Source organism: Manacus vitellinus, unplaced genomic scaffold (assembly GCF_001715985.3).
Source record: "Manacus vitellinus isolate BGI_N305 unplaced genomic scaffold, ASM171598v3 scaffold_65_pilon, whole genome shotgun sequence".
Taxonomy (NCBI): Eukaryota; Metazoa; Chordata; class Aves; order Passeriformes; family Pipridae; genus Manacus; species Manacus vitellinus.
The window spans coordinates 2,779,124-2,804,726 of record NW_021940724.1 but is presented as its reverse complement, the minus strand read 5'-3'; the positions used below and the strand labels follow the sequence as shown (position 1 = coordinate 2,804,726).

The following is a 25,603-nucleotide window of genomic DNA, read 5'->3' as shown; positions in this document are numbered from 1 at the left end:
GTTATTTAATATACATTTTTATAGGCACATACCCATAGATATCTGAGCATGTGTGCGATTTGTTTTTGGAGAAAGTCAGTGTGTGATTTGCTTCTGGAGAAAGTCACATATCTGCTCATTTAAAAATATAGGAGACAAGGGGCAACTTCATTAGAGCAGCAAGTCAGGTTTACAAGTTAAATACTGTTAAAGTACCTGTCTTTCCTCCTCTCCTGTCTAGTTTCCAGGTTTTCTGCTGATGGCAAAGCTATGATATGAGTCTGGAGCAAAAGTCTGGAATTTTAAGGTAAATCTGGAGACCTGATTTCACAAAAACCCACATATTTCCTGCTTTTAAGGCACAGAAACACTGAAACAGCCCCCAGTGAGTAGCACTCTGCTTTGTGGTCTCGCATTAGTGTCAGCAGCCATGTTGTTTTCTTTTTTTTTAAAATGTATTTAAATGTAGAATAAATTTATCTAAAGTACCAAAAATTACAGCCTGAACTTTGGCTGACTTTGGTCAGCTGTAGTAGTAGCTGGAATGTCAACACCTCATCAATAGATATGATTTAAAAAAAATTATGTGTATGAAAAATTATAGTGCTTAGGAAAAATAACTGGACAAAAAGAAACCATGGTGCAGTTGAATAAAAGTATTAAATTCTACTCATCATTTGCAGTTCATTTAAAATTCAAAAGTCTATACTAGTTGTGTTTTTTGTTTTGTTTGTTTTGTTTTGAAAAAAAGATAGCATCTCTAGTTCCTTCCTATACTAACTCAGTTAGCAATCTACCTTGATAACACTGGAATGGCAAAAAAAATCCCAGTGAAAAACCCTTCCAACATATCATTCAAATCATATCTAAAAAGGTGGTCATAAATATTTTAGAACCCTAGCAAACCAATAAGAGCAAGGCCCATTAAGGATAAGATCTTTTACAACAAATTAAATAAAACAATTTATTGAAGCCTGGACTTGAGATAAACTAGATTTACTAGCTGACCTTTTATTCATTTAAAGAACAAAATTAGCTCTAATTGCATTAGAATGGAATCCAGTAAATTTCTTCTAATGTGGCATCCATGCAAGTATTGCTGTAATTGTTTACAACTAAGATGGAAATGCTTTGATAATAATCTACTTTCTTCTTGTTTTACTGTGCAGTTAAAACACTTGCAAAAAAACTCTTAAGCAGAACAGTTTTTCCAATATTGGTTTATCCATCCTCCAGCAATAGTACATTTTCATGTCTATTAACCCAACATTATTAGTAGCTGTTTCTTTTAACTGATGTGTGTTATAAGAACATTTGCACTCCAGACAAGCTCAAATGCAGGTATCACTTCGAATCTAGGAGAAATATGTATTTTAGTATTTCATGTTCAGAAACAAGAAAGGAAGACACTTCTCTGCCACTGCCATCACTGCTTTGTATATTGGTCCAAGCAGAGCAGCCAAGAAGTGAAATCACAGAATCACAGAATGGTTTGGGTTGGAAGAGACCTTAAAGCCCACCCAGTTCCAACCCCCTGCCATGGGCAGGGACACCTTCCCCTAAACCAGGTTGCTCCAAGCCCTGTCCAACCTGGCCTTGAACAATTCCAGGGATGAGGTATCCATAACTCCTCTGGGCAACCTGTGCCAGTTTCTCAACACCCTCACAGTAAAGAATTTCTTCCCACGATTTAATCTATCCATGCTCTCTGTCAGTTTGAAGACACGTCCCCTTGTCCTGTCACTCCAGGCCCTTGTCCAAAGTCCCTCTCCAGCTCTCTTGGAGCCCCTTTAGGCACTGGAAGGTGCTCTAAGGTCTCTCTGGAGTCTTTTCTTCTCCAGGTTGAGCAGCCCCAACAGCTCACTACGCTGCAAAGGCATTTTCCTCACCACTGCTGTGTTATTTAGTCAGCTTGTGTTGCTGTTGTGTTGTGTTTGTGGTGTGACATGAATCTCCACTCCATGCACCAACAATATGACACTTTTTCTTCAGACACCTGAAAGCTTCTGTGTCCTCACCAAGATCTGTAAGTACTTCCATTGAAGACAATGTTTTATATGTAGTTCCTCCAAACCAACCAACTTCCAGTTGAACATTTAATTAAGTACTTCCAAAAGCCTCCAAATGGCTCTTTAACAGAGGAAATTGAAATAATTGAAATCGCTAATTTCTCCATCTAGTTTCTACTCATCAAATTCTATGAATCCCCCAAAACTTTCCTTATACCTTTCCATGGTGATTCAGAGTATCCTCAAACAATTCCATGCCAGTAAACTCCAGAGACAGGCTAATGGAAACACAATATTTCTACACAATAATTACCAGATATTCAACACTTCATTACCAACATAGATGAAACATAAGTTTAACTTTCCCTTACCAAAACACATCAAAAAGCTTTTCTTTCTGCCTGAGTTACTTAAGAAAATGATGATCCTATAGTCTTTTCCACCAATAACTTTAAATAGAGATTGCAGTGACTTCTGGTATTCAGAGGTCCAAGCTGCACGCACAGCTATGTAAATGCTTTGCCTCAGAGCCACACCATCCTTTTCATAATGATCACAACATGTGACAATTAAAACATGCTCTGAGTTCAGGCTGAATAGTAATTGTTGAGGATGAAAGCACAAGTATTTCTTAAAGCAGGACAGCTCCACGGCGAGCCCTGTCGCGATAGATGCTGTATTGACACACAACACAAACCACTTCCTAGAGCCATGTGAACAAACTGTTTTTACTTGTGTAACAGCAAATTTCTTCCTGGATTTTGCCTTGGAAAACTACAAAACGTCCTAAAAGATCTGGAAGTCCTAGTTTGACACTAGCCAGAAGGTGCAACTGGCTGATACAGCCACTAGAATCATGGAATCATAAAATGGTTTGGGTTGGAGGGGACCTTAAAGATCATCTAGTTCCAACCCACATCAGAACAACTTGTGCATACCAGCATGGTGGGCAATGAGGAGATATTGAAGGTAGAAAAGGGAAAACAGTAAGCAAGTAGAGACGGAATACTAATTAATCAAAACTTGTTTGGTGTTACGCAGACTAAAGCAACCTCAAGGATGAGTGTCATGGGGAGAAGATGAAGTTTCCCTTCTATGCTGAGAGCTGCAGCACAACCACTTTCTGCATTTGCTACCAGGAATCTTGTGCCCCTGAAGATCTCAGCTTTGTGTCTAATTCTCCTCTAATTTGTCTAGAAACTTTGAGCTAAATCAGCTTTGTGTACCTCCCACACTGAAATCTGGGTTTAAACTTTAGGCTGTGACTTGTAAAGGATCACAACACCTGAGGTCCTCAGATAGGGACCAAGGTGCCACTAAAGATGCAAAAAGGAATTTGGAATAGAAGGGAGTTTCCTAAAAGGCTATGAAACAAGGTGTCAGCATCTCTGACCCACTATTGACTAGCAGGGCTGCTGCTGATGTACCCACATGATTTATAGAAAACAGATGGAGTCAGAAGTCAGAATGTGTGCGGGTATGAGAAAGTCTGGGGTGAGATAAGATGGGAAGCAAAGTCAACTCTCTTTGGTGCTAAATATGGCTTCAGAATTTTAATTTAGAAGTTCTGCATTGAAAATATGAGGTAATTTTCCCCATATAAATACTGTACAGTCCTTGCAAAAGCAGAATTTAAAAGTATCCATAGCTCCTCAAGGAGGAATATGGGCTTGTGGGCTTTTAAAGGCACAGTTTGTCCAGCCATGCACATTCAAATCATGTACAGCAGGACAGACAGTGGGCCTGAGAAAGCTAGAGCTTTGTACAGCAACCTGTACAAAGAAATTTTATATCACACTTAAATATTGTGAAAGGAAGAAAGCAAAAATGGTTGAAGACAGGATAAAGTCCTGATATTTGGGGTGTGGGTCTCCCACAGAAACCAAGGAAAGACTAAATCTCTTAGCAGCTTCAAACCAGTAAAAGCCACAGTTACCTAATGGGGAAGAGTAGGACAGCAGAGAAAAAGAGAATAATCATAAAAATGCCATTTAACTTCATAAAGCGGAAAAATGAATGATTTGGAGATGTAGTTCATAATGGCTCTGTAAGAGAAACTTAGCAATCCTTAATATGAGGAATGGAAAGAACAGTTTGGTTTATGTTTACCATGTCATGTTTACCACCAGACATGAAAGTGTGCTCTGCACCATTAAATCAACATGAAAAACCTGACTAAAAGAAACCCTTCACATACAACACAGGACCAGCCTAAAAAGCCTGGTGACGCACGGTTTCCCCAGCCTCTCCAGCCACCTGTTTATGCTGGATGATCTCAGGATAGGGATCATCCTATTTACACTCCTCCAGTACAAAGTAACTATTATTTGTACAACAGCACCCAATAATTAGGGAGCTAATGAATCAACACTTGAAATGCGTTAGGTACACTCATGAATAATCATCAACAGTTATAACAAAACAGACGCGGATAAAGGAATTCCAACTGTTATTCCTTAAAGCATAAAGCAACTGTTGGCTGAAGAGTGTTGTGAAACTTAGCTGTAGGTTACATGAGGGATAACCATCCATTAAAAAAACCTCACTACATGTCACTGGAGGCTTCGTACAAGTCTAGATGGAGTCTTGTAATCCATGCCCTAGAAAGACGTGGAGTGGGACACACACTGGGATGGATGGAAGGTCCCACTTGAAGAATATATTTTGCCACATAATTTTTAAGCATTTCCCACTGAAAATAAGAGCTCCCACAAGCGACAGAGGATGAACTGTGGTAAGCACACACCTCACAGACGGATTTATTCGTACTTACATCTTGTCTTGGCCTGCTCCCACTCTTAATGTCAGCCGAGGAATAACCGGTGATGGAGCCGGAACAACTGGTTCCACCTTTATCTGCACAAGGGAACACAATCATCAATCAAAGACTGCAAGCAGACTACCAAAATATATTAATTACAAGAAAGCACTGATGGAGTTAACCAAACAGAGTATATCAGCTTAATGAGATAAAACTATGACATACTGCTCTCTCACTCTTCGTGCTGTGGCATGGATGGTCTTAGTTTGTTGAGAATCCCAGACATAGCAAATCACAAATATAAATTCAAAACTAAAAAATCAACTTGAAATTTAGCTGCATTTGCACCTGCTTATACACTTTGTTAACAGGTCTTCCTGAGGTAGTACTTTTCTAGAGACACAAACCCCCCCACTATGTTTCTAAACAATGACATGAAATGCTTTCTCCTTAGTACTCAAGCTTGACAGGTACCCACCAGTGTTTGCAATTTTTTTCTGAGGTTTAAATTCCATTATTTCCCAGGTTCATCACATAAATGTCCCATGACCTTCTTGAATGAAAAGGAGACACAGAGGAAGCAAATAAACCCCAAGCACCAACACTGAATACTTTAAGAAAGTGTCTATCCACACAGGGATAACAACCACTGCCTTTTAATGCAATTAGGCCAAGTGTTTTAATGACTATTTTTCAAATGGCTTGGTTTCCAACCTCAGTATCTGGTGGAGTTTAGATCACTTGAATATGTCTTTGAACTCTTGTAACCAGTATGTGCCAAAATTACAAACATCCACTGAGCTACTGCTTTGCAAAACCTGTGTGGACACTGTAATGATTCTCCATACATAAGTTGTTCAACTTATATCTATACAAGACGTGTATATACACTATATATATATAAAATTATATATTATATATTTTATATATATATCTCAAAAGAGACAGAGACTGATCTTGTTTTGAGCATGTGTGTCATCATATTTAACAAAATAACCACTTAGCTGAGCCTGGTCCAGGAACTTAGAGACAAAACTATCATGCAAACATTCAATGGAAACATGAGGAAATATCTGGTTTCATAAAGAAAGGGAGGGCAAAACAATCAATTCAAGGCACAGAAAGCAGTGCAGGAGACAGCAGGTCAGAGTGGGAGGGCTCAACTGGGACTTACATTGAGGAAGGTAATGAAAAAGTCCTGTGCCATGCACCTTGCCCAAAGAAATGGAGCTGCTCCCTAGGAGACGCCTGCTCCAGAGAGAGAAGGGCTGCAGCATGAGTGGTATTCCTGCTTTGATCCAGTTAACCGTGCTCTCCAATAAAGTTCTCCATGGATATGGACTAGCCAACTTCACAGGCCCCTCTCTACTCCTTTGTTTATGTAGCACAATTTTTTTGTTACATTTTTTGACATTTTTTGTCATTCACCTGGAGTGTTGCAAGACCTTTTTTACTCTGAAGCTTCTAATGCCTGCAACAATTTCACTGCCACCCTCCACAGGTGAGTCTCTTCTCTGCTTTCCCAGCATTTTTAACCTGTAGCATTGTCCACTCCAAAGAGACAGGGAACTGAACCCTGGGTACCAGAGGCTCAGGCACATGGCTTTGTGCAGACTATCTTACCTCTTTTCCTGCAGGTTTCTCCTCCTTCTGTAGTGCCTGTTTGGAATACAGAACTTCCTAAGACAGGCACTGCTGCTTTAGCTTCCAGCACACAGCACAGAGAGACACCCACGCCATCTATAAAGGTCCTTGGTACTATTATTTATATATTATTTATATACTACCAAGATGTTCTAAACAATGGTGGTGTGAGCTCATGTGGCAGAAGAAAAGCACATAAACCACTTCTTTATGCTCAGATACCAACATCCCAATCTGCTGGGAGCGGAAAACAGGGCTCCACCACAATCCTAAATCTTATCCTTTGATGCAAGAGGATAGGAAGCATCTTTCTACTACATGGGCTTGTGTGTAGGGCTTGCATGACTGAAGCAGAGAGCAAATTAAGGAGCATCCACAGTTATATCCTGCCTAGCTTGGTCTTCCTCTACATCCATGTCAGGATTTTGACTCAGGAGCGAGGGAAGCTGACTTTGGGGCAGCTCTGGCAAGCCCTGCTATGATGCAAGGATGGCTCCATTTCTCATGAAGCAGTTCCTCAACTACTTTAGTTTCCAGCTCAGCGCATTAAGGTTTGCTGAAACTGGGTCAGCAGCTGCTCAGTCACTCCTCCAGCACGCCTGGTAATCTCTGGAGTACAAGTGGGGTGTAACTGCTCCAGCTGTTTGCTTTTAATTTGGTAGATCATGAAAGGCAGTGCCCCAACTCACTGACTCCTTTTCTGGCTCCGAGGGCAGCTCCCAATACTCCTGTGGAGCACAGAGCTGCAGGCAAGCCCTGTGCCAAAGCTGCTCTTCCTCGTGCCACCACCAAACACTCCCAGTACGATGCCTTCAACTTCTGCTTTCTGCCATTTTTGCAGAGTTCTGTTTGCTGTTCTGTCCCTTTCAGCAGTTCAGGGAAAAAAAACTTGATAAAAAGCTTCAACTCCCCAGCAGGATGGGATGCACGCTTAGGTAATAACTATACCAAGACTCAAAAATGGGAACGTTACAGCTGAGTCACTCTTTTGTTTAAGTGTAGCAACACCAGAAATAGGAATGTGATATTTTCTACTGGCCATCATGAGCTGGAACTGCAGCGAGCCCACAAACTCATCTTCCAGGTTGTGCTTACGCCTCTGGAGCGGACGCGCCGTGGAAGATTAAACGTCCGAGCTGTAACTTGATCATTTGCTCTTGCAGCACAACTGCTGGCTAAATAAGTCATTGTGTGATCTAAAAGCTAAATTAAGGAAACATGTACTTTTAGGGGTTAAAACGAAAGAGCAGCATTCTGGAGTAATACTGGGAATTGGGGCCAGCAGAAGAGCATTTACAGTGGATTACTAAGCTTCCCAAATCACCAAAGAGGTAAAGTCCAGCAATATAAGACTCCTTTGTAGCTAACTAAAAATACATTGTCAGTGGATTTGTCCAGTTTTATGTATAAGCAATACTTCTTTCACCTGAACTAATACTAGTAGTCATATAAGCCCCTTATTGCCATGTGCTGCATTTTTTTTGCTAATCTTCAAGGATTTAGCTTCTTTGCCACATACCTCAGGGCACCAACTGATAAAGCTCTAACTCTCCATTTTTCCAGGACACCAGCAGTGCGGCCTTGCAAAAAATGAAAATCGCTCAAGAGATTTAAAGGGGAAATTTATTTTTAAAATCCTGACTTGCAGCAAAGAGGTGGATTTAAAAAAAGCTTATCTCTCAAGAATCAGTTTAAATTTTAATTCTATCTGGGGACTCTTTCATGCATTCTAGCTTTAAAGTTTATCTTTTGACAGGGACTTTTTGCCAGGGCAATGGGTAGCTTTGTCAATTTAATTTGTCCAAGTTTTTATTAGTGTTGAACTCCTTTTCCCCACATATATCTATCTGTTCAGTCTATACCGAAGCTTTACCAGTTTGTATTTGTTTATGTATCTGCTATATCACTCCAAAGCAAACTAGATACAGAGAATTGAAGAAGAAATGTAAAACTGAATGCATGGAAAAGAAGCAACTCACTGCCTCTATTTCATATTCACCCACATTTAACTTAAAAAAAAATCTCTGGAGAAATTCTCAGTGAAATACTGACAAAACCTCTCAGTGATGAGAGACAGACAGACAAAATGGGGAATCTGTGAACGTGTTGTCGCAGTCTAAAACCAGACATTAAATTATCATGCACAACTGGGCCACCACCCTGTCGATCACCAACTCATCCACAGCTCCCAAATGGTCTCCAGATCACCAGATTCTCCATGGAAAAAAACATTTGTCAACTTAAAAATATATCAAGTTTTGAAATCAGCACTTTGTTGCAAGTCCAGCAGGAAACATAACAGTGGCAAAAAAGGAGAGGGGGAAATGTCCCAAATCTGAGCTTGTACAAACCAAGAATCACAATCAAAAGAGGATGTAAAGAGCATCTTGGTAAAACCAGAACTTACACAGTGTTTCCTAATGCTCAGGATAGAGATTTAGGAAATCCTGCATCCAAGGTTATCACATATGAAGACAATCTCTTTCTTTTCTTCTTTCTTTTCAATATTAACAATTTAATAAGTATTATAAGGTGAAGTGACAAAAAATTAGAGCAAATCCTGAATTAGGGGAGCTGCTTCTAATGGGATTTCAAATCTGATAACATGCAAATATGCTGGTTTCATTTCTTAAATATTAAATATATTCTCAAGATTAGGTGATATTGGAAAGAAGAAATTATCTTTGGCTGATGTAAATCAGTAAAGAGTTACAGGAGTGAAAGGATCTCAAACCCCTTGAAAATTAGCTCTTGCCTTCTCTCTCTCAAGCACAAGGCTCAAAACGAAAGGTGACATTTGAACATTTAGACCATAATTTGAAAACAGTTTTCTTACTTCAAACAAACTGGAGCAACAAGGGGGCAGACTGGCTAAGAGGGGACTCAGCAGCTCTTCTGAGCACCTGAGATAAGTGGGGAACTCATCTGCTTGAAGGCAGTCTGCTCCTCATTTCTGTCCACCTGGGAATTTCCAGGCTTTGAAAGAAGACTTTTAGGAACAAAATTTAAAGTTTATATGAAAGGTACAGGGCTGCTGGCCCTACTAGTGGAAGTCTACAGAACAAAATTTCTGCACCCCAGCACCGCATCCCTTCGTTGTGTGTGTGCTGTTGTTGAGCCTGAGCCCCAGCTTTTCCAGGTGAAAAGTGAGCTGAGGAAAACCAGAAGGACAATCTCACATTTCAAATTCACAGAATTGAAATTCTCCTGTGTTGTTTTCCAACAAGGTGGGACAATCCCTGAAACTCTTGGCAGACATCTTCCTTGGAGCTGTTATTTTTAAAAGACACCAAACCTGTAATCCCACTTCTCCTCAAAGCTCTTAGACAAGGTTCAGCAGCAAACACAGGAATCCATGTGGATTTTCCAAGCAAGTGTGCCATCTGAACTCATCCAACCAGCTTACCTTTTCGTGTTTGTGTTTCTCCTTCTCTTTCTCTTTCTTTTCTCTTTCTTTCCTCTCCTTTTCCTTCTCCTTCTTTTCCTTTTCTTTGTCCTTCTCCCTTTCTTTCTTTTTCTTCTTCTCTTTTTTGTCTTTCTTTTTCTCTTTTGGTTTCTCTTTGTCCTCAAACAGTTTTTCAGGAAGCATTGGAGACAAGGAAGGTAACATGCTGGGAAGCCTCATGGCAGATGGTGTGCTGAACAAGGGCACAGACATTTCTTTGGGAGGTAACACAAGAGGTGCTGATGGCATCTTTATCTTATCTTCCTTACCCTTATCTTTGAGTTTTTCTTTGTCTTTTTTATCCTTGTCTTTTTTGCCTTTCTCCTTCTCTTTCTTTTTATCTTTATGTTTCTCTCTCTCTTTTTTGGTATTGCCATCTTTCAACTTTACTTTTGTGTCAGCATCCTCAAAGTCCTTTAGTTTGAATTTATAGGGATCAGGATCATCCTCTTTGAGTAGTTCCTTCCACTGAAACTTTGCTTCCTTGTTTCCCTCCTTGTCTTTATCCTTCTCCTTGTTCTTTTCTTTCTCCTTATTTTTCTCCTTGTTCTTCTCTTTGTCTTTTTCTTTTTGTTTTTCTTTCTTCTTCATTTTTGTTTTCAGCTCCTTTTTCAATTTCTTTTTCACTTCTGTCGATGAAGCCAACTTGGTTTTCTCCTCATAGACTTTGAGAAGAGGTTCTGGAGTTGGTGGTGACGCAGAAGGAGAGGAGAAATAAGTGAAGTTGGTGGGTGGATTAGAAGGTGTCCCCATATTTGCCTTCCGAATGACCTCATCAATTGAGTCATCCATTGTCCATGAAATGTCTGAACTTGAAGTCCCACCTGAGGCAGGTATTGGAGTTGCTCCTGCCTTATTTGCATTATTGGCAGAAACAGAAGGTTTAGGAGTTGTAGTCTCTGAAATAGAAAGTCTTTTAGGACTGGTAAAAATTTCCCCTTCTGATTCGGAGCCAGAGGAAAACTCGAAGGGATCCGGTTCTCGTTCCGCACACGCACGAGCAATCACAGCATCGATGGAATCGTCAATGGTCTTGTCCATTACTGGTGCTTTCTTCACCTGGTTGTCAATATTTGGCTTGGGGGGAGGCTCAGGTGGGGCCTGTACTTGTTTCACTTGAATGTTTTCCTTTCCAATCTTGTCACTTAATGCAGCCAGAGGGGTTCTACTAGGTATTTCAGCCTTCACCGGCGGTTGTGGAACATGAGCAGGAACCTTTGGACTTTTAGGACTTTTTGGGCTCTTGGCGCGACCCGGTGACTTCTTTTCTTTGGATCCAGTTTTTGGTGAACGTATGGGGCTTCCAGCTACCACTGGTGAGGGTGTAGTTTTAGGTGATTTTGTCTTCTGTCCTGGAGAACTTGTTTTGGACTTTGTTTTGGGTACAAACGGCTTTGCCTCTAAAGTTTTGGGGGTTGGCACTTGGGATTTTGCAATGGGAGCCAACATCGGTGGTTCTGGTGAAGGAGGGGCTAAGTCTGTACTGTCCTGAACATGAACTGGGGAGAGCATTGGTGGTACTTTTTGAGTATTTATTGAGCTGAGAGGCTCACGTGGTTCCAGAGTTACGTCCAAGGTGTCCCCTTTGGAAACAGATAGTTTTGGCCGTTTCATGGGTGGGAATTCCTCGGCATCAGGACTTTCTAACGGTCCCTTACTCAAGTAGTTCTCATCATTAATTGCCTCATCCTCTTCCATATCTCCTTCTTCCTCCAGTGGGACCTGCATGGCCTCTGCAGATGTACCTCCATCGGTAGGCACCTGTTCCTCTTCCTCTTCTGCAACAAAGAACATTTTAAAAAGTATTAGGATAATTAAAATGTGCTTTACAGAGACAAACGAGCATCAGAGCAAATGTTCACATGTATCTCAGCCCATAAGAGATAACTGGCCACCTAAGAGCTTCTTACTAGTCTGCCTGGAAGGAACACGTGGCATCTCCTGTCTTACATCAGCCACCATTGGAACTGGCAGGTGCCCTCATGGCAATGCAACATCAAACCCATGAGCACAGATAGAGCTCACCAATGGTGGTAGAGCTCATGGAGCAGGTCCAAAGTGCCACTTCTACTCAGAAATGCCATGATTAACTCCTCATTCCTTTTTAAATGAAGGGAGAGAGCCTGAAACATTTTTTGCTGTAACACAGTGGACTGCAAAGCATCGAAGTAAAATTAAACAGAATTGCCTGTCTTGACTATATATCTCACAATTTTGACTGCAGATTAACCACTAGGAAAATGTCTTCCTGGACCTGGTTTGTTTTTCCTGAAGCAGTACAGTATAAAGGGCAAAGCAGAGGACTAAAAGTCCCATTAAACCTCCCAAGTTCTGTCTCTGATACCATCTTAAGAGCTGCTGCACATGGACATTATCTGTTATGACTGTATGGGAATACCCCAGCATCCTGTGTGTGTGTGTGTGTGTGTGTGTGTGTGTGTGTGTTGGTTTGGATCAGGAACATGCCTTTGAAATGGATTTCCCCACCCCACCCCCTTACTGTTGTTTTGTTTGCATCATGGAGCAACCCTGGAGTGCGTGTGCTGGCTTCCTGCAGCAGTGAAATCAAGATGAAAGAGGAAAACACCTAACGTGCTCCAGAGCAAGTGAGATTTCGGGCTGTGAGACAAAAAACCAGCTTGTGAAAACAAGATAAACCTGAAAGCGGCACAGTGTGGACATCAGGCACCAACTGGTCCAAGCCAGTGCGGACACCACCTGTGTGATTGCTCTGGTTTTTTTGTTTAACAGCAATTATTTTCTTTTCCCTACACACAACACCATCTTCAGGCCCACACATGATGTTATGGTGCAGAGAAAGGAGAAAATTCACTTGAGATCTCCCAGCAAATCCACAACAGGTTTAAGAAGAGAAACTCTGATCTCCCCAACCACAGCCAAGCACTTTATCCTCTTGGATACACTTCCTTACTTTCAAAATGGAATTACCCGAGCAGGAAAAAGGATTCTTAGTCCGGAATAAGAATGTCTACACAGGCATTAACCTGACACATTTATATTTGCAGTAATTACATCATTACACCTATGCTGGTTACCATTCCTGCACAGACAACCTCACTTCACTTTACCCCACATCTCTGTTTACCCAGCTGCAAAAACTCATGACATTTTGTCTAGCAGGGTTTCTGAGGAAAGATATCAAGTGCCCCAAGATTCTCACAAGAAATATGTAGTAAAAAACATTTATTAGGACAGTGGCTAAAGCCCAGCTTCTTAATGAACAGGTGGTTTTAAAGAAGCAAACACCGAGAAACTTGAAACGTTCCACTAACACTGTTTAAAGCTCTGGAAGGCAGCATCTTTCTGAAATATCTCTTTTCAAGGAGTTTATTTTCAGGTTTTCTGTGCTGGTGTTTCTCTACTGTAATGTGTCAATGCTCTGATTTAGAGGAGTTGAGTCAAGAGCCCTGGGCTGCAGCACAAATCTTGCCAGCATCACAAATTAAGTAAAATGAGCTAGCAAGTCTGGCTTTCGCCAGGGCCCAGAGGATTTACAGCAGCCATCCCAGAGAGAAGACTTTGCCTGAGGATAAAGCCTTAGCCTTCCGTGAAAAACAGAAATGTTAGGGAGTTAGGTTTTGCCTGGCTGGGCACTGACATTAAATGTTTTAAACTGCAAAGTTAGAGTATAACTGAGAAATCACTGTAGACTGAGCCTGCACCTGCTATGGGGGGAAAAAACCTGCTTCCCCATCATGGAAGTCATTTCAATCCCTGTTTAAGCTGCTGCAGAAATCAGCTGCCTTCGCCTGCTCGGAAGCGTTTTGGGGATGAAGAATCAGCATTCATCAGATGTCACACAGCACTGGTTGCTACCCAGCAGTTCCCTCCCAACCCCATTCCATCCAGTTCACCACTGAGAGTTTGTTTCCTTTTAAAAGAGAGATAAAATTTAAAACAAACACCATACTTTAAAATCAGGATTTAGAGAAATCTTCTGCCTCAGCCGCAAGATGAAAAGTGTAGTCAGATTCAAATATTAGGGAAGATAGGGTTTGATCATACAGACTTTAGAGATAGCAACATATACCATTTTAATACAAAAACCACAGGGATAAAAAGACTCAATAAAGTGGAAGAGAAACTGCTGCATTAAAAAAATTACATTTACTAGAAAAATCAGAACATTTATTTGCTAAAGATTTCTGCCTGGTGTCCGTTTTAACAGCCTCTCTGTTACACCGTGTCTCACGGAAGGGCACTGAAATATTTCATATTTTTATAACTTCTTCCCATCCCAAGGTGCTTCTCATGTTTTACCTACTCAGGATTGCAGGATACCAGCAGCTGCTGGATCAAAAGCGAAAAAACAATTTCAGAGGAGGTTTGGAGAACAGGGACCGGAGTTTTGTACAATAAAAAAAGAGCGATGCTTATTTTTTTTCTAATAAGGCCAAGTAAAGTTTGCAGCGGGCCCATGAAGCTTCTGTGATCTTGTGTGGAGGTGCCAGGGAAGGGCAGGAAAGGTTAAAGTGCAGTTTGTAGAGGTGAGACTAGAAATCGGGGTGTCTTGGCTCCAGCTTTCATGCACATTCCTGCAAGCCACAAAGACAACTTAGTAAGGAAGCAGAAGCATTACCATCCCTTTTATATGGACTTGGATTCCCCAAAACATCTGGAAAAAATTGCCTGGGTCAGTCCTGAACAATCCAGGGACTAAGGAAGTTCACGAGCACTTAACTACTGACACACATTCACCACTTTTCAGACATGCTCAGATGACAATCTGGAATCCTATCGTGGTCAAATGAAATCCAAATTTCTCTTGGAGCGAGGCCATGGTCTGATCCTCAGCAAGGACTGGTTTTCTGCCAGGCAGCAGCTTTCAAACCTGAGCCACCACAGCTGTGGCTGTGGAAGAAAACAATGAAGCACTTTTTTTTCTTTTTAGGGGGGGGTTGGTAATTAGAGAAAGTGAAATTTTTATCTTGGGTTCAAGACCTACGGCTCTTTTTCCTCCCAAAGGATTCACACCAGAGCAGGAACCAAATATGGGAAAACATCAGGTTTGAAGTGTGATCTGCCTGACTTGGTGATGAGCCACTTTCTCACCTTTGTCCATCTCATTCCCTATCCGGCACCTCTGGGTGTGCCATCCTTTGTGCAGGGGATTGCTTTTTAACTCTCTTCACTGCCATTTCTCCCTATCTCCGGCCACCTTATTAATGGTCCAACCCCAGTTAGCATCTACAGGTCAAATGGATATCACCTCGGCCATCTGCCCTCATAACTCTCTGCTGTAATGAAAGGAGACTAGAGCTGTTTGGGAGGTTTCTCAAGATAACAGATACATTTTTTTTTCTGGTCGTTAGAGGAGTCAGTGCTGGATCAATATTAATGCTCACATTACTAAAGCCATGGAGAGCAATTGTTTATGATGTCAGCCTGCCCCTTGTGCAGAGCCTGGGATCAGACCATGCACGGGATAGAGGAGGGATGATTTCAGCACTGGATTTGTCTATCACTGAAATGAAAGAAGCTGAGAGCTGTTAGCATGCTGTTTGTGAGAAATCAAGACAGCATTCTTGCTTGAGAGTACTAGGATAAGCCAGAGAAGTGGTGGAATCACCATCCCTGGAAGTGTTCAAAAAACATGTAGATGTGGCACTTGGTCTATTGGTGGCCTTGGCAGTGCTGGGTTGATGGCTGTACTCTATGAACTTAGAGGGCTTTTCCAACCTAAATGGGTAACAACATCATTTGTGTCTATGTGAGAAGGCAAGTTCACTTCCATGAAAGGATGATTTTGAAGTTAAGGGAGGAAGGAAGCCACTCCTCTCTTGACACGGGTCTGCAGCATGATTTTGGGCAGGTTATACTACATCCTGCTGCCTTCCCATCTGACAAATGATGATAATTCCATCTCACAGAGGTGCTGTAAAAGCTGAACTTGATAAATATGTAGCTCCTCGGGATTTCTGAACACAAAGCATTAGAATCCCAAATGCAAACTGTGGGGATCTGTCACCACTTCAAATGCTGGAAAATTTCTTAAGCTGAAGAGTTCAGTCAAGAAACTGAAACTCCTGCACCTTTTTTAAGTAAAAAACATTAAAGAAGCTCAAACTCTATTTCTTGGTACATCATGTTCCAGTAGCACAGCAGGGACCCCAAAACCAAAGGCTTATTGAATTTATACCTGCTTAATTTGGCTGCAGCTCAGTTTCAGGACAGCAATACTCAACACTTCAGTAATGAACGTCCAAGTTTAGGGACTATTTGTCCCTAAAACTGATACAAGGGTACAAAGGAACAGAAAATCTGCCTTTATTGCAGGAAAAAAAGTGCAATCACCCTTACCACACTGTCATGCTCTCCTGGCTGCCTTGAGAGAGGAGGCAGCACACATTGCTCTTACAACAACAGGTCAGATGATAGTGAAGGCAGGAAAAACAGATGCAAAACTCACCTGATTGAAGAGAGAGGCACCTACGTGTGAGCATTTTTCAAACAAGAAAACTTATTATATATAAATACATCTATAAAATTAGAATTGTCATCATCTTGCTCATTACCAGACTTTTTACTTGGTAGCTTCAGAGACAGCACCATAAGCACTTCGAGTCAGTTGGTGTCCTAGAGAACATGGCACAGACTGGGAAAGACAAGATCTCTGCTCATATCCTGGCCCTGCCAAAAACCTATCCTATCAGCTGGCTGATATTTAATTTAAGCAAAGTTCCAGTCTCTCTTCTGAGAACTGGATTAATATTTTGTTACATCACAGGGTGGTGACAGGACAAAACCATCTGGGTAAGACATGAAGATTTAAGAATAAACCAGTATTTCTTTGGTACAAGGTGAAGCAGAGTCAGACACGCTGGCCTAAAGCTGGACACCACTTGCTGCAGAAAGAATAACTTGATTTTAGTAACAGCAGCTCTTACCTCCAATGCTACAGTTAACATATTAAATGCACAAAGCTCTGGGAGGTAACAATTCCTGTGGAAGCCAACTCTTGTTATTACAATAATGCAAGATTTTGGCATTTGGTATTTGATATTAACCGTAGTATGACAGATAAAAAGTATCAGCTATCAGAGCAAACCCACTGAGGATACAACTCACAAAGAGCAGATGTTTCCACGCAACTCATACATGACTATTTTCAACAATTAAATTTCTTCCATAACCCTTTTCTTTTTAGACTTGAACATTTTGTGTTCCAACAGAATGCAAAGTGGCCAAACAAGGCGTGCCAACAGATCTCGGAATTCTTTCACACATACTTCTGTTCATATCAGTCTCACTGCTCTTTTGCACTGCGTGGTACCAAGTCCCTAAGTATGGAATTGGGAGAGTCAGGGTTTTTAAGGAAAATTAGGACTCAGGAAAGGAAGTAATGTGGAAAGGCCTGCACTGAAATCTTCAACTCATCTTTCTTTCCAAGCATACACTCCTCAGGAGCGCATGGATATCAAGCTGGGGGTTTTATACACAGCCAGCTCAGCCTCTCAAATGCAAGGAAGGAAGAGATAGCTCCCACCCAACATATGAAACTTTTTAGTAAAAAAAAAAAAACAAGGAAAAAAACTTCCTGCAGACTTCCAGAATAATTTTCCTATGGTCTAGTTAAAGCATGGGATGAAGCCAAAGATAATTTTTTGGAAATTTTAAGTCATTAAGTCAAGAGCTTACATCCCTATCATATCCTGATAAGCAGGGGCTTTCAATTTCTGTTTAAAATAAAGGTTTTTTTTCTTACGCCATGATATGTTTTATCTCTTTAACTTGTAATAACAATGGGCTTTTCCCAAAACAAACAGAAAGTGTGCTTGTAGTCCATAAAGGAAATTAATGGAAGAGGGACAAAATTCAATCCTGATATCCTACAGGCCAATATCCTGATAGTCTAATGGAATATGAAGACACTAAGATACCTGCAATACACTTGCAGCTTAAAAAACTGGATTTTATAGAGATACTTGTGTATATATGTATATTTATAATTGTAATTCCTCTGCCCTATGAAAACAACTGATCACTGATGTGACCTGTTTACCAAGCAGGTGATAAACCAACAGATTTCTCTTTTACTGTATAAGATCGACCAAGCTATCACCAAACCCTGGCATTTTCCAGTTGGCATTTCCTATGGGAAGAGAGCTGGTAAGAGAGCACCACAAAGGAGCTCATCTTCCATGTGTCTCAAATATTTCCACTGACACTGCCAGCGAGCATGAGAACAGGGTATTGATAGTTTGCCAGAAACAAACCACAACTCCTAAAGCTGCAGTTCTACATCACCTTGTTCCTTTAAAAAGAAACAGTACAATTCTTTCATTTGTCGTGGTTCAAGCATTTGTGCAGGAGAATGGGGAACTAAAAAAGGCTAAAATAAGAAAGATTATCTACTGGTCTGAGCTCAAATCACTAATCTGGTCTGTCATGATACTACTCAAACATTTGGGCTAGAACAAGTCAGAGGAAAGTCCTGAAGCTCCTTTCTTATACCATCATCTTGCCCCCTCCCCATAGTGCAGTGACTTAACGGGTTGACTCAGGTGGAAATACATCTGGGGGTGGAAGAAAAAAACCAAAGACAAAGTATTTTACTGTACAGTTGGCAAAGTAAAAATCCCACCTTGGGATCACACAAATCTAAGGGTGTTGGAAAGAAGAGGAGAGAGGTGCTGAGCATCACTCTGGGCATCAGATCTTGGCTAAGGGTATAATGTGAAACTTGGGCTTCCAGTGCTGCTTTAGGATACAGATACAATGAGAATAACACTTCTAAGTACTTAACTAGTGGCTGTCCTATTCTAGTATTTTTTAAAAAATGCAATTTTATGAAGCCAAATTACATAGGATTCTTAGAATGGCACAGCCAGATCCCTGCTGGGGACAGAAAAACAGTATTGGCAGATTGTTATCTGCTACACTCACCATCTCTCTCTGACCTGACAAAATTAGTCCTGAATCTGTGCTGCTACAGCAAGCAAAAAGGTGTTTCTATCTAAATACGAGGGAGAATTCATTTTTGCTTTGACTTTTTAACAGTGGTTCAACAGTTTTTGTAGATCACACACATATGAATGCACAGCAGTGCGATGTGCCTGGAGCTGTGATGCAGCTCTGGATGGAGAGGAGAAACAACTCCAGAAGCATCTGCAGGAAGAGGATGTGTGAGAACCAACCAGCTCCCTGTCAGCCTTGCCTCAGTCACTTTGGTGTTGCTCTGAATTATCTGTGACTGAGTCTCTCCCTCAAATTTGCAGAGCAGAGTGTGATGTGAAACCCACCACTGTTAGACCAAAACACGGAGCCAGGGAGAGAAAACCCCTGAACAAAATTTGGATTAATCTCCATGCTTTTTATTTCACTTTTTGCTCCCTCTGGGGTGTACGATCCTTAAAAGAACTGGGAACTCATCCCGAAGCACACGTGCAGGCACAGAGGTTTTCCCTTTAAAGGAGCATTTTGACTTCTAAAAAATAAAATTATTAGCAAAGACAAGGTAATTAGGCAATGACAATTCATAGAGTACAACCAATCAATAATAGAGTACATTAGCAAGACTGACAGAGGTGTGAAGCCCATACATTATAAATGGCTCTATACTGACCTGTAAAAATGCAGCGTTTCCCTCACATTCGGCACAATAAAAAACTAAACTGCTATATAAGCAAGCCAACCTGAAATGACACCTAGTATTATAAATGGCCTAATCTATATGTTAATACTGTTGTATCACATAACTGCAGCAAGACTAAGATAACAATATGACTTTGGGGTTTCTATGGCTACATCCTGGGCTAACGTGCCTGAAAGGGCTTGCTGCTGACACCACACAAGCTTTCTGAGTGCTTCTCTTTGGTTATTTATGATATGATTTATGATAACGACAACATCTCCTATTTTCTCCCCTCGTCAGATACAATAAATTGCCATCGTTAATCACCGTTCTTGCTTCAGCTATGATTACAATAGTATAATAGGGCCTGGCTATGGTAATACTGTGTATTAAGGTGTTTTTTCCCCCCCTTTAAAGAAATATGCACAAGTAGATCTTTGTAGCCGATGTCAGTACCTGTAGTATTTTAATAATCTTCCCAGGAGTATTTCTGGATGAGAATTCCCGTTACAACTCAGATTCTGCACCGCTCCTCTTGCAAAGATCAAATTTATGATCTAAAGACTCAAAATCCACATCATATTATCTGTATCTAATAATTCCCAAGTATAATACGAGGGGTTTATATGCATTTTTTCTTGAGAAAAGGAAAGCAGACCGTCAGCCTTTTCACTTTGCACCTCTGTATCTAATCTTCCTGGCTGAGCTCTCCAAACCAGCTTTTCAAGTATCACAAATCTTACTAAAAACAAAAACACTGAACCCATATAAACATCTGGAAGGATTTTACAGTGCTTTTCCTTTTCTATATTATGGTCTTGTATAAGAAAATACACTCTTCTACCTTCAATAAAATCCTAGGTTAAAAACCCCCAGGCTTTTACAAATATTTTAGGAAGCAACTATTGTACCCCCTGGCAGAGGAACAGACTAGTTATTTATTGCACTGGGGTACCTGTACCTCTTCCATACTAATAATTTTTACCTGGTATTGCAGAATTTTAGTCCTCTACTGATGTTCAACCTACACGTGCATTTGGGTACTTGGATTTAGCAGTGAGAAAATACAGTGATTGTTTAATTAATATCTTATTTTGCAATGGAGCTAAAGAACAGAGTAATAGGAAGGCGTAACTGTCCCACAGACAGCACATATTTCTTTCAGTTTATTACTTCAGACCTCACTCTTTCTCCCCAAAAGTTCAGAATTTAAACTCAAAAAAGCTTTACTGTCTCTGTAACACATCTGTGAGAGCAGAAATGTGGTTTAGAGCCCAAGTTCTAGAATTTAAGAGTCACATTTCTCATCCTCAGGAGTCCCAGAGACAGCAAGTAAGAGACAGACACGATGGCACGGTGGGGTATTTTAGATTGTACTAATAAGCATATTTCTATTTATATTGCTGCTATAAATAGCTAACATGCCCTTCAGTCCAGAGATCATTAGTGACCCAACTCATTACTGGTTTTGTGGCAGAGGTGGGAGGGGAGGATGTGGCAATACTGATCAGCACAGGGAAGATGTTTGGCATGGAAGAAATGGGGATATGAAGACAGTGGTCTCCTATCAAAAGATGAGCTCATCTCAAAGTTCAGATGATAAACACAGACATCTCTGCGCCAGGTGTGGCACAAAATCCACATGGAGGGAGAACTCCTCTGCCAGACAAGGTCTGGGATAAGCTACAATTACCTGTGTCTGCCTGTGACTCACTTTACTCCTCAAAAAGAAACCTGGGCTACTTTGGGTCTTAATCTGTTACATTCTTGTTCACATGATGGAGCTTCTGCAGAAATGAATTCCCAGAAGGAAGTTCTGGCTCAGTGCAGCTTAAAGACCTTCATCACTCTGGTTATGCAGGACAAAGATGCAACTTTGCTGCCATAAAAAAAGCTCTGAGTGTTTGTATCACCTTCAAATAACTTTTCAGTTCAACAACTCATTTGGCCATTAATTGCCTTTCCTCTCCTCCTCCTCTTGTGCATCACTTGCAATTGCAAGGGCACGTTTGAATCCAAATGATAAAGATGCTCAGGGCAAGAACCGTATCTGTGTTTTTCAAAGTGCTTTGGTTAGTCCTGGCACTATAAAAAAAAACAACAAACCCAACAAACAGGGCACGTATTTAGAGACTCTTCCATCCATCTTTTTGTCTTCATTGGGTAAGAAAGGGAAATTAAGTATTTTCCCAGCAACTAAAAAAATATTTTATGAAAATGAGGAAGATTTGGGGAGTGAGAAGTTTATTTCCAATAGATGAATTGAGAGGTATAAAAAAGTCAACTAGTCTTGTGCTCTAGACTAAATTGGAAAAAGCCTGTATACTCTGCTAGGTGACACTCTGATCTGTGGCATCAATGCACAGTGGCACGAATTAAGACAAGTCAGTGAAATTTAATTAAAAAAATAAATAAAAAAGCCCTGCTATTGACTGGAAGCTCTCACTAATGAGAATGGAATTACTACATTTTCCAAGTAAAAAAAAGATGTGTTCATCCTGTGTCTTACTATACGTAGCCACACCATACCCAGAAGTGTTTACCAAATATTCCAGCTCTTGGGAATGGGTCTATCCACTAATTTGTTCAAGGGATACCAGCAGCAATTAGGAATGCTTTTGCCATGCAGAGCCACGAGTTTATTCTAACAGTTGTTAACTCAGAAACGCAAATGCAGTTCCAGCTGACGACTCTGAACAGCCTCCAAAGCCTTCAGGAGGATGTGCTGACCACGCACATCCCAGGATTTCAGCAGTCTGAACTGGCACTGGTGTGTCCTGGTACATATATGAAACCCCCCATTTGCTGGGATGAATTTTGAGCTACAATACGAATCCCATAACAAATACAATCTTCTTGATCTAGCAGAGAAGGAAATCACTGATGATAAGGTTTTAATAAAGCTTGACAAGCCTCAAAATTAAATTTGCTGGGAAGGGTTCACCCCCGAAACAGATACTTTCAGGCGGCCTTCACGAAAGAAGCCAAGGAAAGACTTAAAGAGAGGAAAATGTTTACTTTAAGAGCTTTTTTTCTTACAGCTACAAATCCAATTAGTGACTCTCTTTGTCTTCCAGCCTCTCTGCTTCATTCTGTACAGGAGCACATGTGTGTCCTGGCTCCCCCTGTAACCCTGCCCTGCTAAAGGTGCCCATAGGCAGAGAGAAAACTAATCAGGGCAGCGCAATCACCCATCCAGCAGCACTTCCCTGGCGGCACCGCAGAGCCATCTGACACCGGATCGGACGGCCTGAGACGCCACGGTGGGTTCAAAATGCCTCTGTCAGCACCGCTGGGAAAACACTGCTCCGGGAGCACGGGGTGACTGTGCTGAGCAATAACTCTGTGGGCAGCTTCCCTCCCCGGCAAGGAGCCCGATTCAGGAGGCCGTAGGAAAATTTAAACCGCATCCAATTTAAAACCTCTGCTTTTTTTTTTTTCCGGTGACCTTATAATTTTTCAGGGACAGCTGCTAAAATGTATTGCTTCTTTCCGTAGGACCTCATGGATCACGGCAACATCTTCAAATAAATCTCATTTCCAAGGGAGCTCAGAGGCTGAAAACAGAGCACAGGAGTCTGTTAGATGCTCTCACTGTACAAGGGCTTTTTGGGGACATGACTGGAAAGACCTCGTGGTCTTTTGCAAAGCCACAGCCACAAAACAATCCTACGTGTCTGTTGTTACTGAAAGACTTTGTAGGACAATTAAGTTAAGCAGAAAGCAGTGAAAAACATCAGAGAAAAAGATTAAAAGAGAGATTCAAAGATATCAGAGTCCTGCAGGTACGCTAGGAGAGCTAAGCATGGAGGTGAAATGACTGTGATAATACTTCTCTTGGCATTACTTGCAATGGATGCAAAGAGAGGATCCTCTTTTACAAGAGTGACAGAACAAGGGGGAATGACTTCAAACTGACAAGAGTAGGTTTAAAATGGATATAAGGCAGAAATTCTTTACTCTGAGGGTGGTGAGGCCCTGGCACAGGTTGTCCAGAGGAGCTGTGGCTGCCCCATCCCTGGAACTGTTCAAGGCCAGGTTGGACGGGGCTTGGAACAACCTGGTCTAGTGGAAGGTGTCCCTGCCCAGGGCAGGGGGTGGAACCAGATGGTCTTTAAGGTCCCTTCCAACATAAACTATTCTATTTTTTTTGGAAGCATTAAGCAAGTTTTAGAATATTGTCTCTGTTTAGAAACATTCCAACCCATTTTTTAAAATAAAACAGCTTTGACAAGGACCTCAAGGCCCATGTTGTGTGAAGCTGCACTTTACACTCAACTCTCTTCTTATGCCACAGCCTTCATTTGGATGCAAGGGCTGCCCCAGTGCTCCCAATGACCTTGGCAAAATTCTTAAAACAAAACAAAAACAAAACCCAACACTAAAAAACCTTCAGGACCTCAGGCTCTAAAGCTATTTTAGAATTAGCTTTGAATAATTGTCCCACAATAGGAGTTTTCTTGATTAATTGCTTAAGATAAGGCCTCCTTTTCCTTGCTGGCCTCCAGTGACTCCCTGCACTTCCCATAATCACTTTTGTCTCAGTCTCCTGTTCACTGGGAACAGCTAAGAGAAAAATCAGAGATACACCAACTCCATTACCTGAGGATTAGCCAGGAGATAACCCTATGTATTCCATTACTGACCATTATTTGAGTAATTATTCAATCAAGTTTAGACCATGTGAAAGATGCACTAATTGTTTTGCAGATCTTGCCCAAGCTGTTTATCTAAGGGATGCAACTTGTGTCCTTTAACAAAACAAAAATGATGTGCTGATTGCAAAGGAAAATGAGAAGTGGCTTTGTATTGAACTCTGTATCCTAATTAGGCTTAACTAGGAGTTAAGGATCTATTTTGATCAAGTTTCCGCACAAGTTGGATTGGGGACATACTTGATTATAGAAATTCTGCAGGATATTGCTTTTCCATCTAAATTATTTTAAAAAAATGGTCCTCTGCCATTATTTTTCTAGCAGTTTATGAGATAAGCATCCTGAATATAGGGAAAGCAGGAGAAACAAACAAGCCAGCAACCAGCAGGCTTAATTTAAACAAGAAACTTGTGCACACATCGGTCCCAGACTCAGAGGGTTTGATACTCTGATTTAAACTGAATTAATGCCTTTTAGCTAAGTAATATTTTTCTTGGACACACGGGAGGAATGAAAAAAACCAAATGAAAACAAATTTAGTGAAGGAATTGGCTTCAGTAGGCAGTTTTACGTAACATTAACTTTCCACTCGGACATAAAAAAAATAGAAATCCTTCATTTCAGAGTTGTCGGATTCCCATGCAACCTTCCCCTTCCACAGACCTCAGGTTGGTTCACTACCAGGTGACTCCCCACTGAGAGGGGACTGAAATTCTCAGGGACACCAGCTGATGATCACCAAGGACCCCCCAAAAGCCAAAAACTAAAGAGAAGTTTTTTATCTCAAGACACCAAACTTTTCTTAGTCATGAAATGTCACAAAAGCCTTTACAGCTGATGCAAAGTTAATCTGCAGCAATCCATCTGACCCCCTCTTGTTGCCACTCTTTCTAAACCCCTGTTGCATGAACTCAGACCTTTACCAGCTCTAACTTCATGAGTTTTGTGGGGTGGAGGAGAGATTTACCTGTGAATTGACCCAAATCCTATTAGCAGTAACAACCTGTTGTTCCCTCCTCTCCCCAGAATGAACTACGCTCTGGGGTGTATTACAGAGAAATAAATCGAAATGAGGGAGGTTTTCCCCGTTAATTTCTCTCACCTCCCAATTCAAACTGTAAATCCACAGGGACCTGAATTAGGTTTGTAAATAGTGCCTTGCACCCCCACTACTGCCTGGATAAATCAGGAACAGAAACAACACTGAAGGTTTTCTTTCACATTTCTTTGTTTTGTCTTTTTGTTTTGATTTTCTGTTTTCTTTCAGCCTTTTATTTTTCTTTTTTCCACCTCTTCATTGCAGGTGTCCCTGCCCAGGCAGGGGAATTGGAACCAGATAATCTTTAAAGTCCCTTCCAACCCAAACCATTCTATGATTCTGTGATTCTACAGTTCATTAGCTGTCCCTTCCAAAATCCAGAAAATATTAGCTTTTCTGTATTACAGGTATTTTTTCTTTTTCCTGTCCCTCATTCTGAGCTGTTTTTTTGTCTAGCATTTAGCAGGAAGATGAAA

At 41.1% G+C, this 25,603-nt stretch overlaps 1 protein-coding gene across 1 annotated transcript in view; it reads right to left on the bottom strand.

Moving 5' to 3' along the window:
- Positions 1–25,603, bottom strand: part of TAF3 (TATA-box binding protein associated factor 3) — a 106,754-nt gene that overhangs the window by 18,779 nt on the left and 62,372 nt on the right. The window contains exons 2-3 of the mRNA XM_008926884.3: positions 9,800–11,616; positions 4,762–4,844 (exon numbers count right to left, since the gene is read on the bottom strand). Coding sequence (XP_008925132.1) covers positions 4,762–4,844; positions 9,800–11,616 — 1,900 coding nt within the window. The remainder of the gene's footprint in view (positions 1–4,761; positions 4,845–9,799; positions 11,617–25,603) is intronic.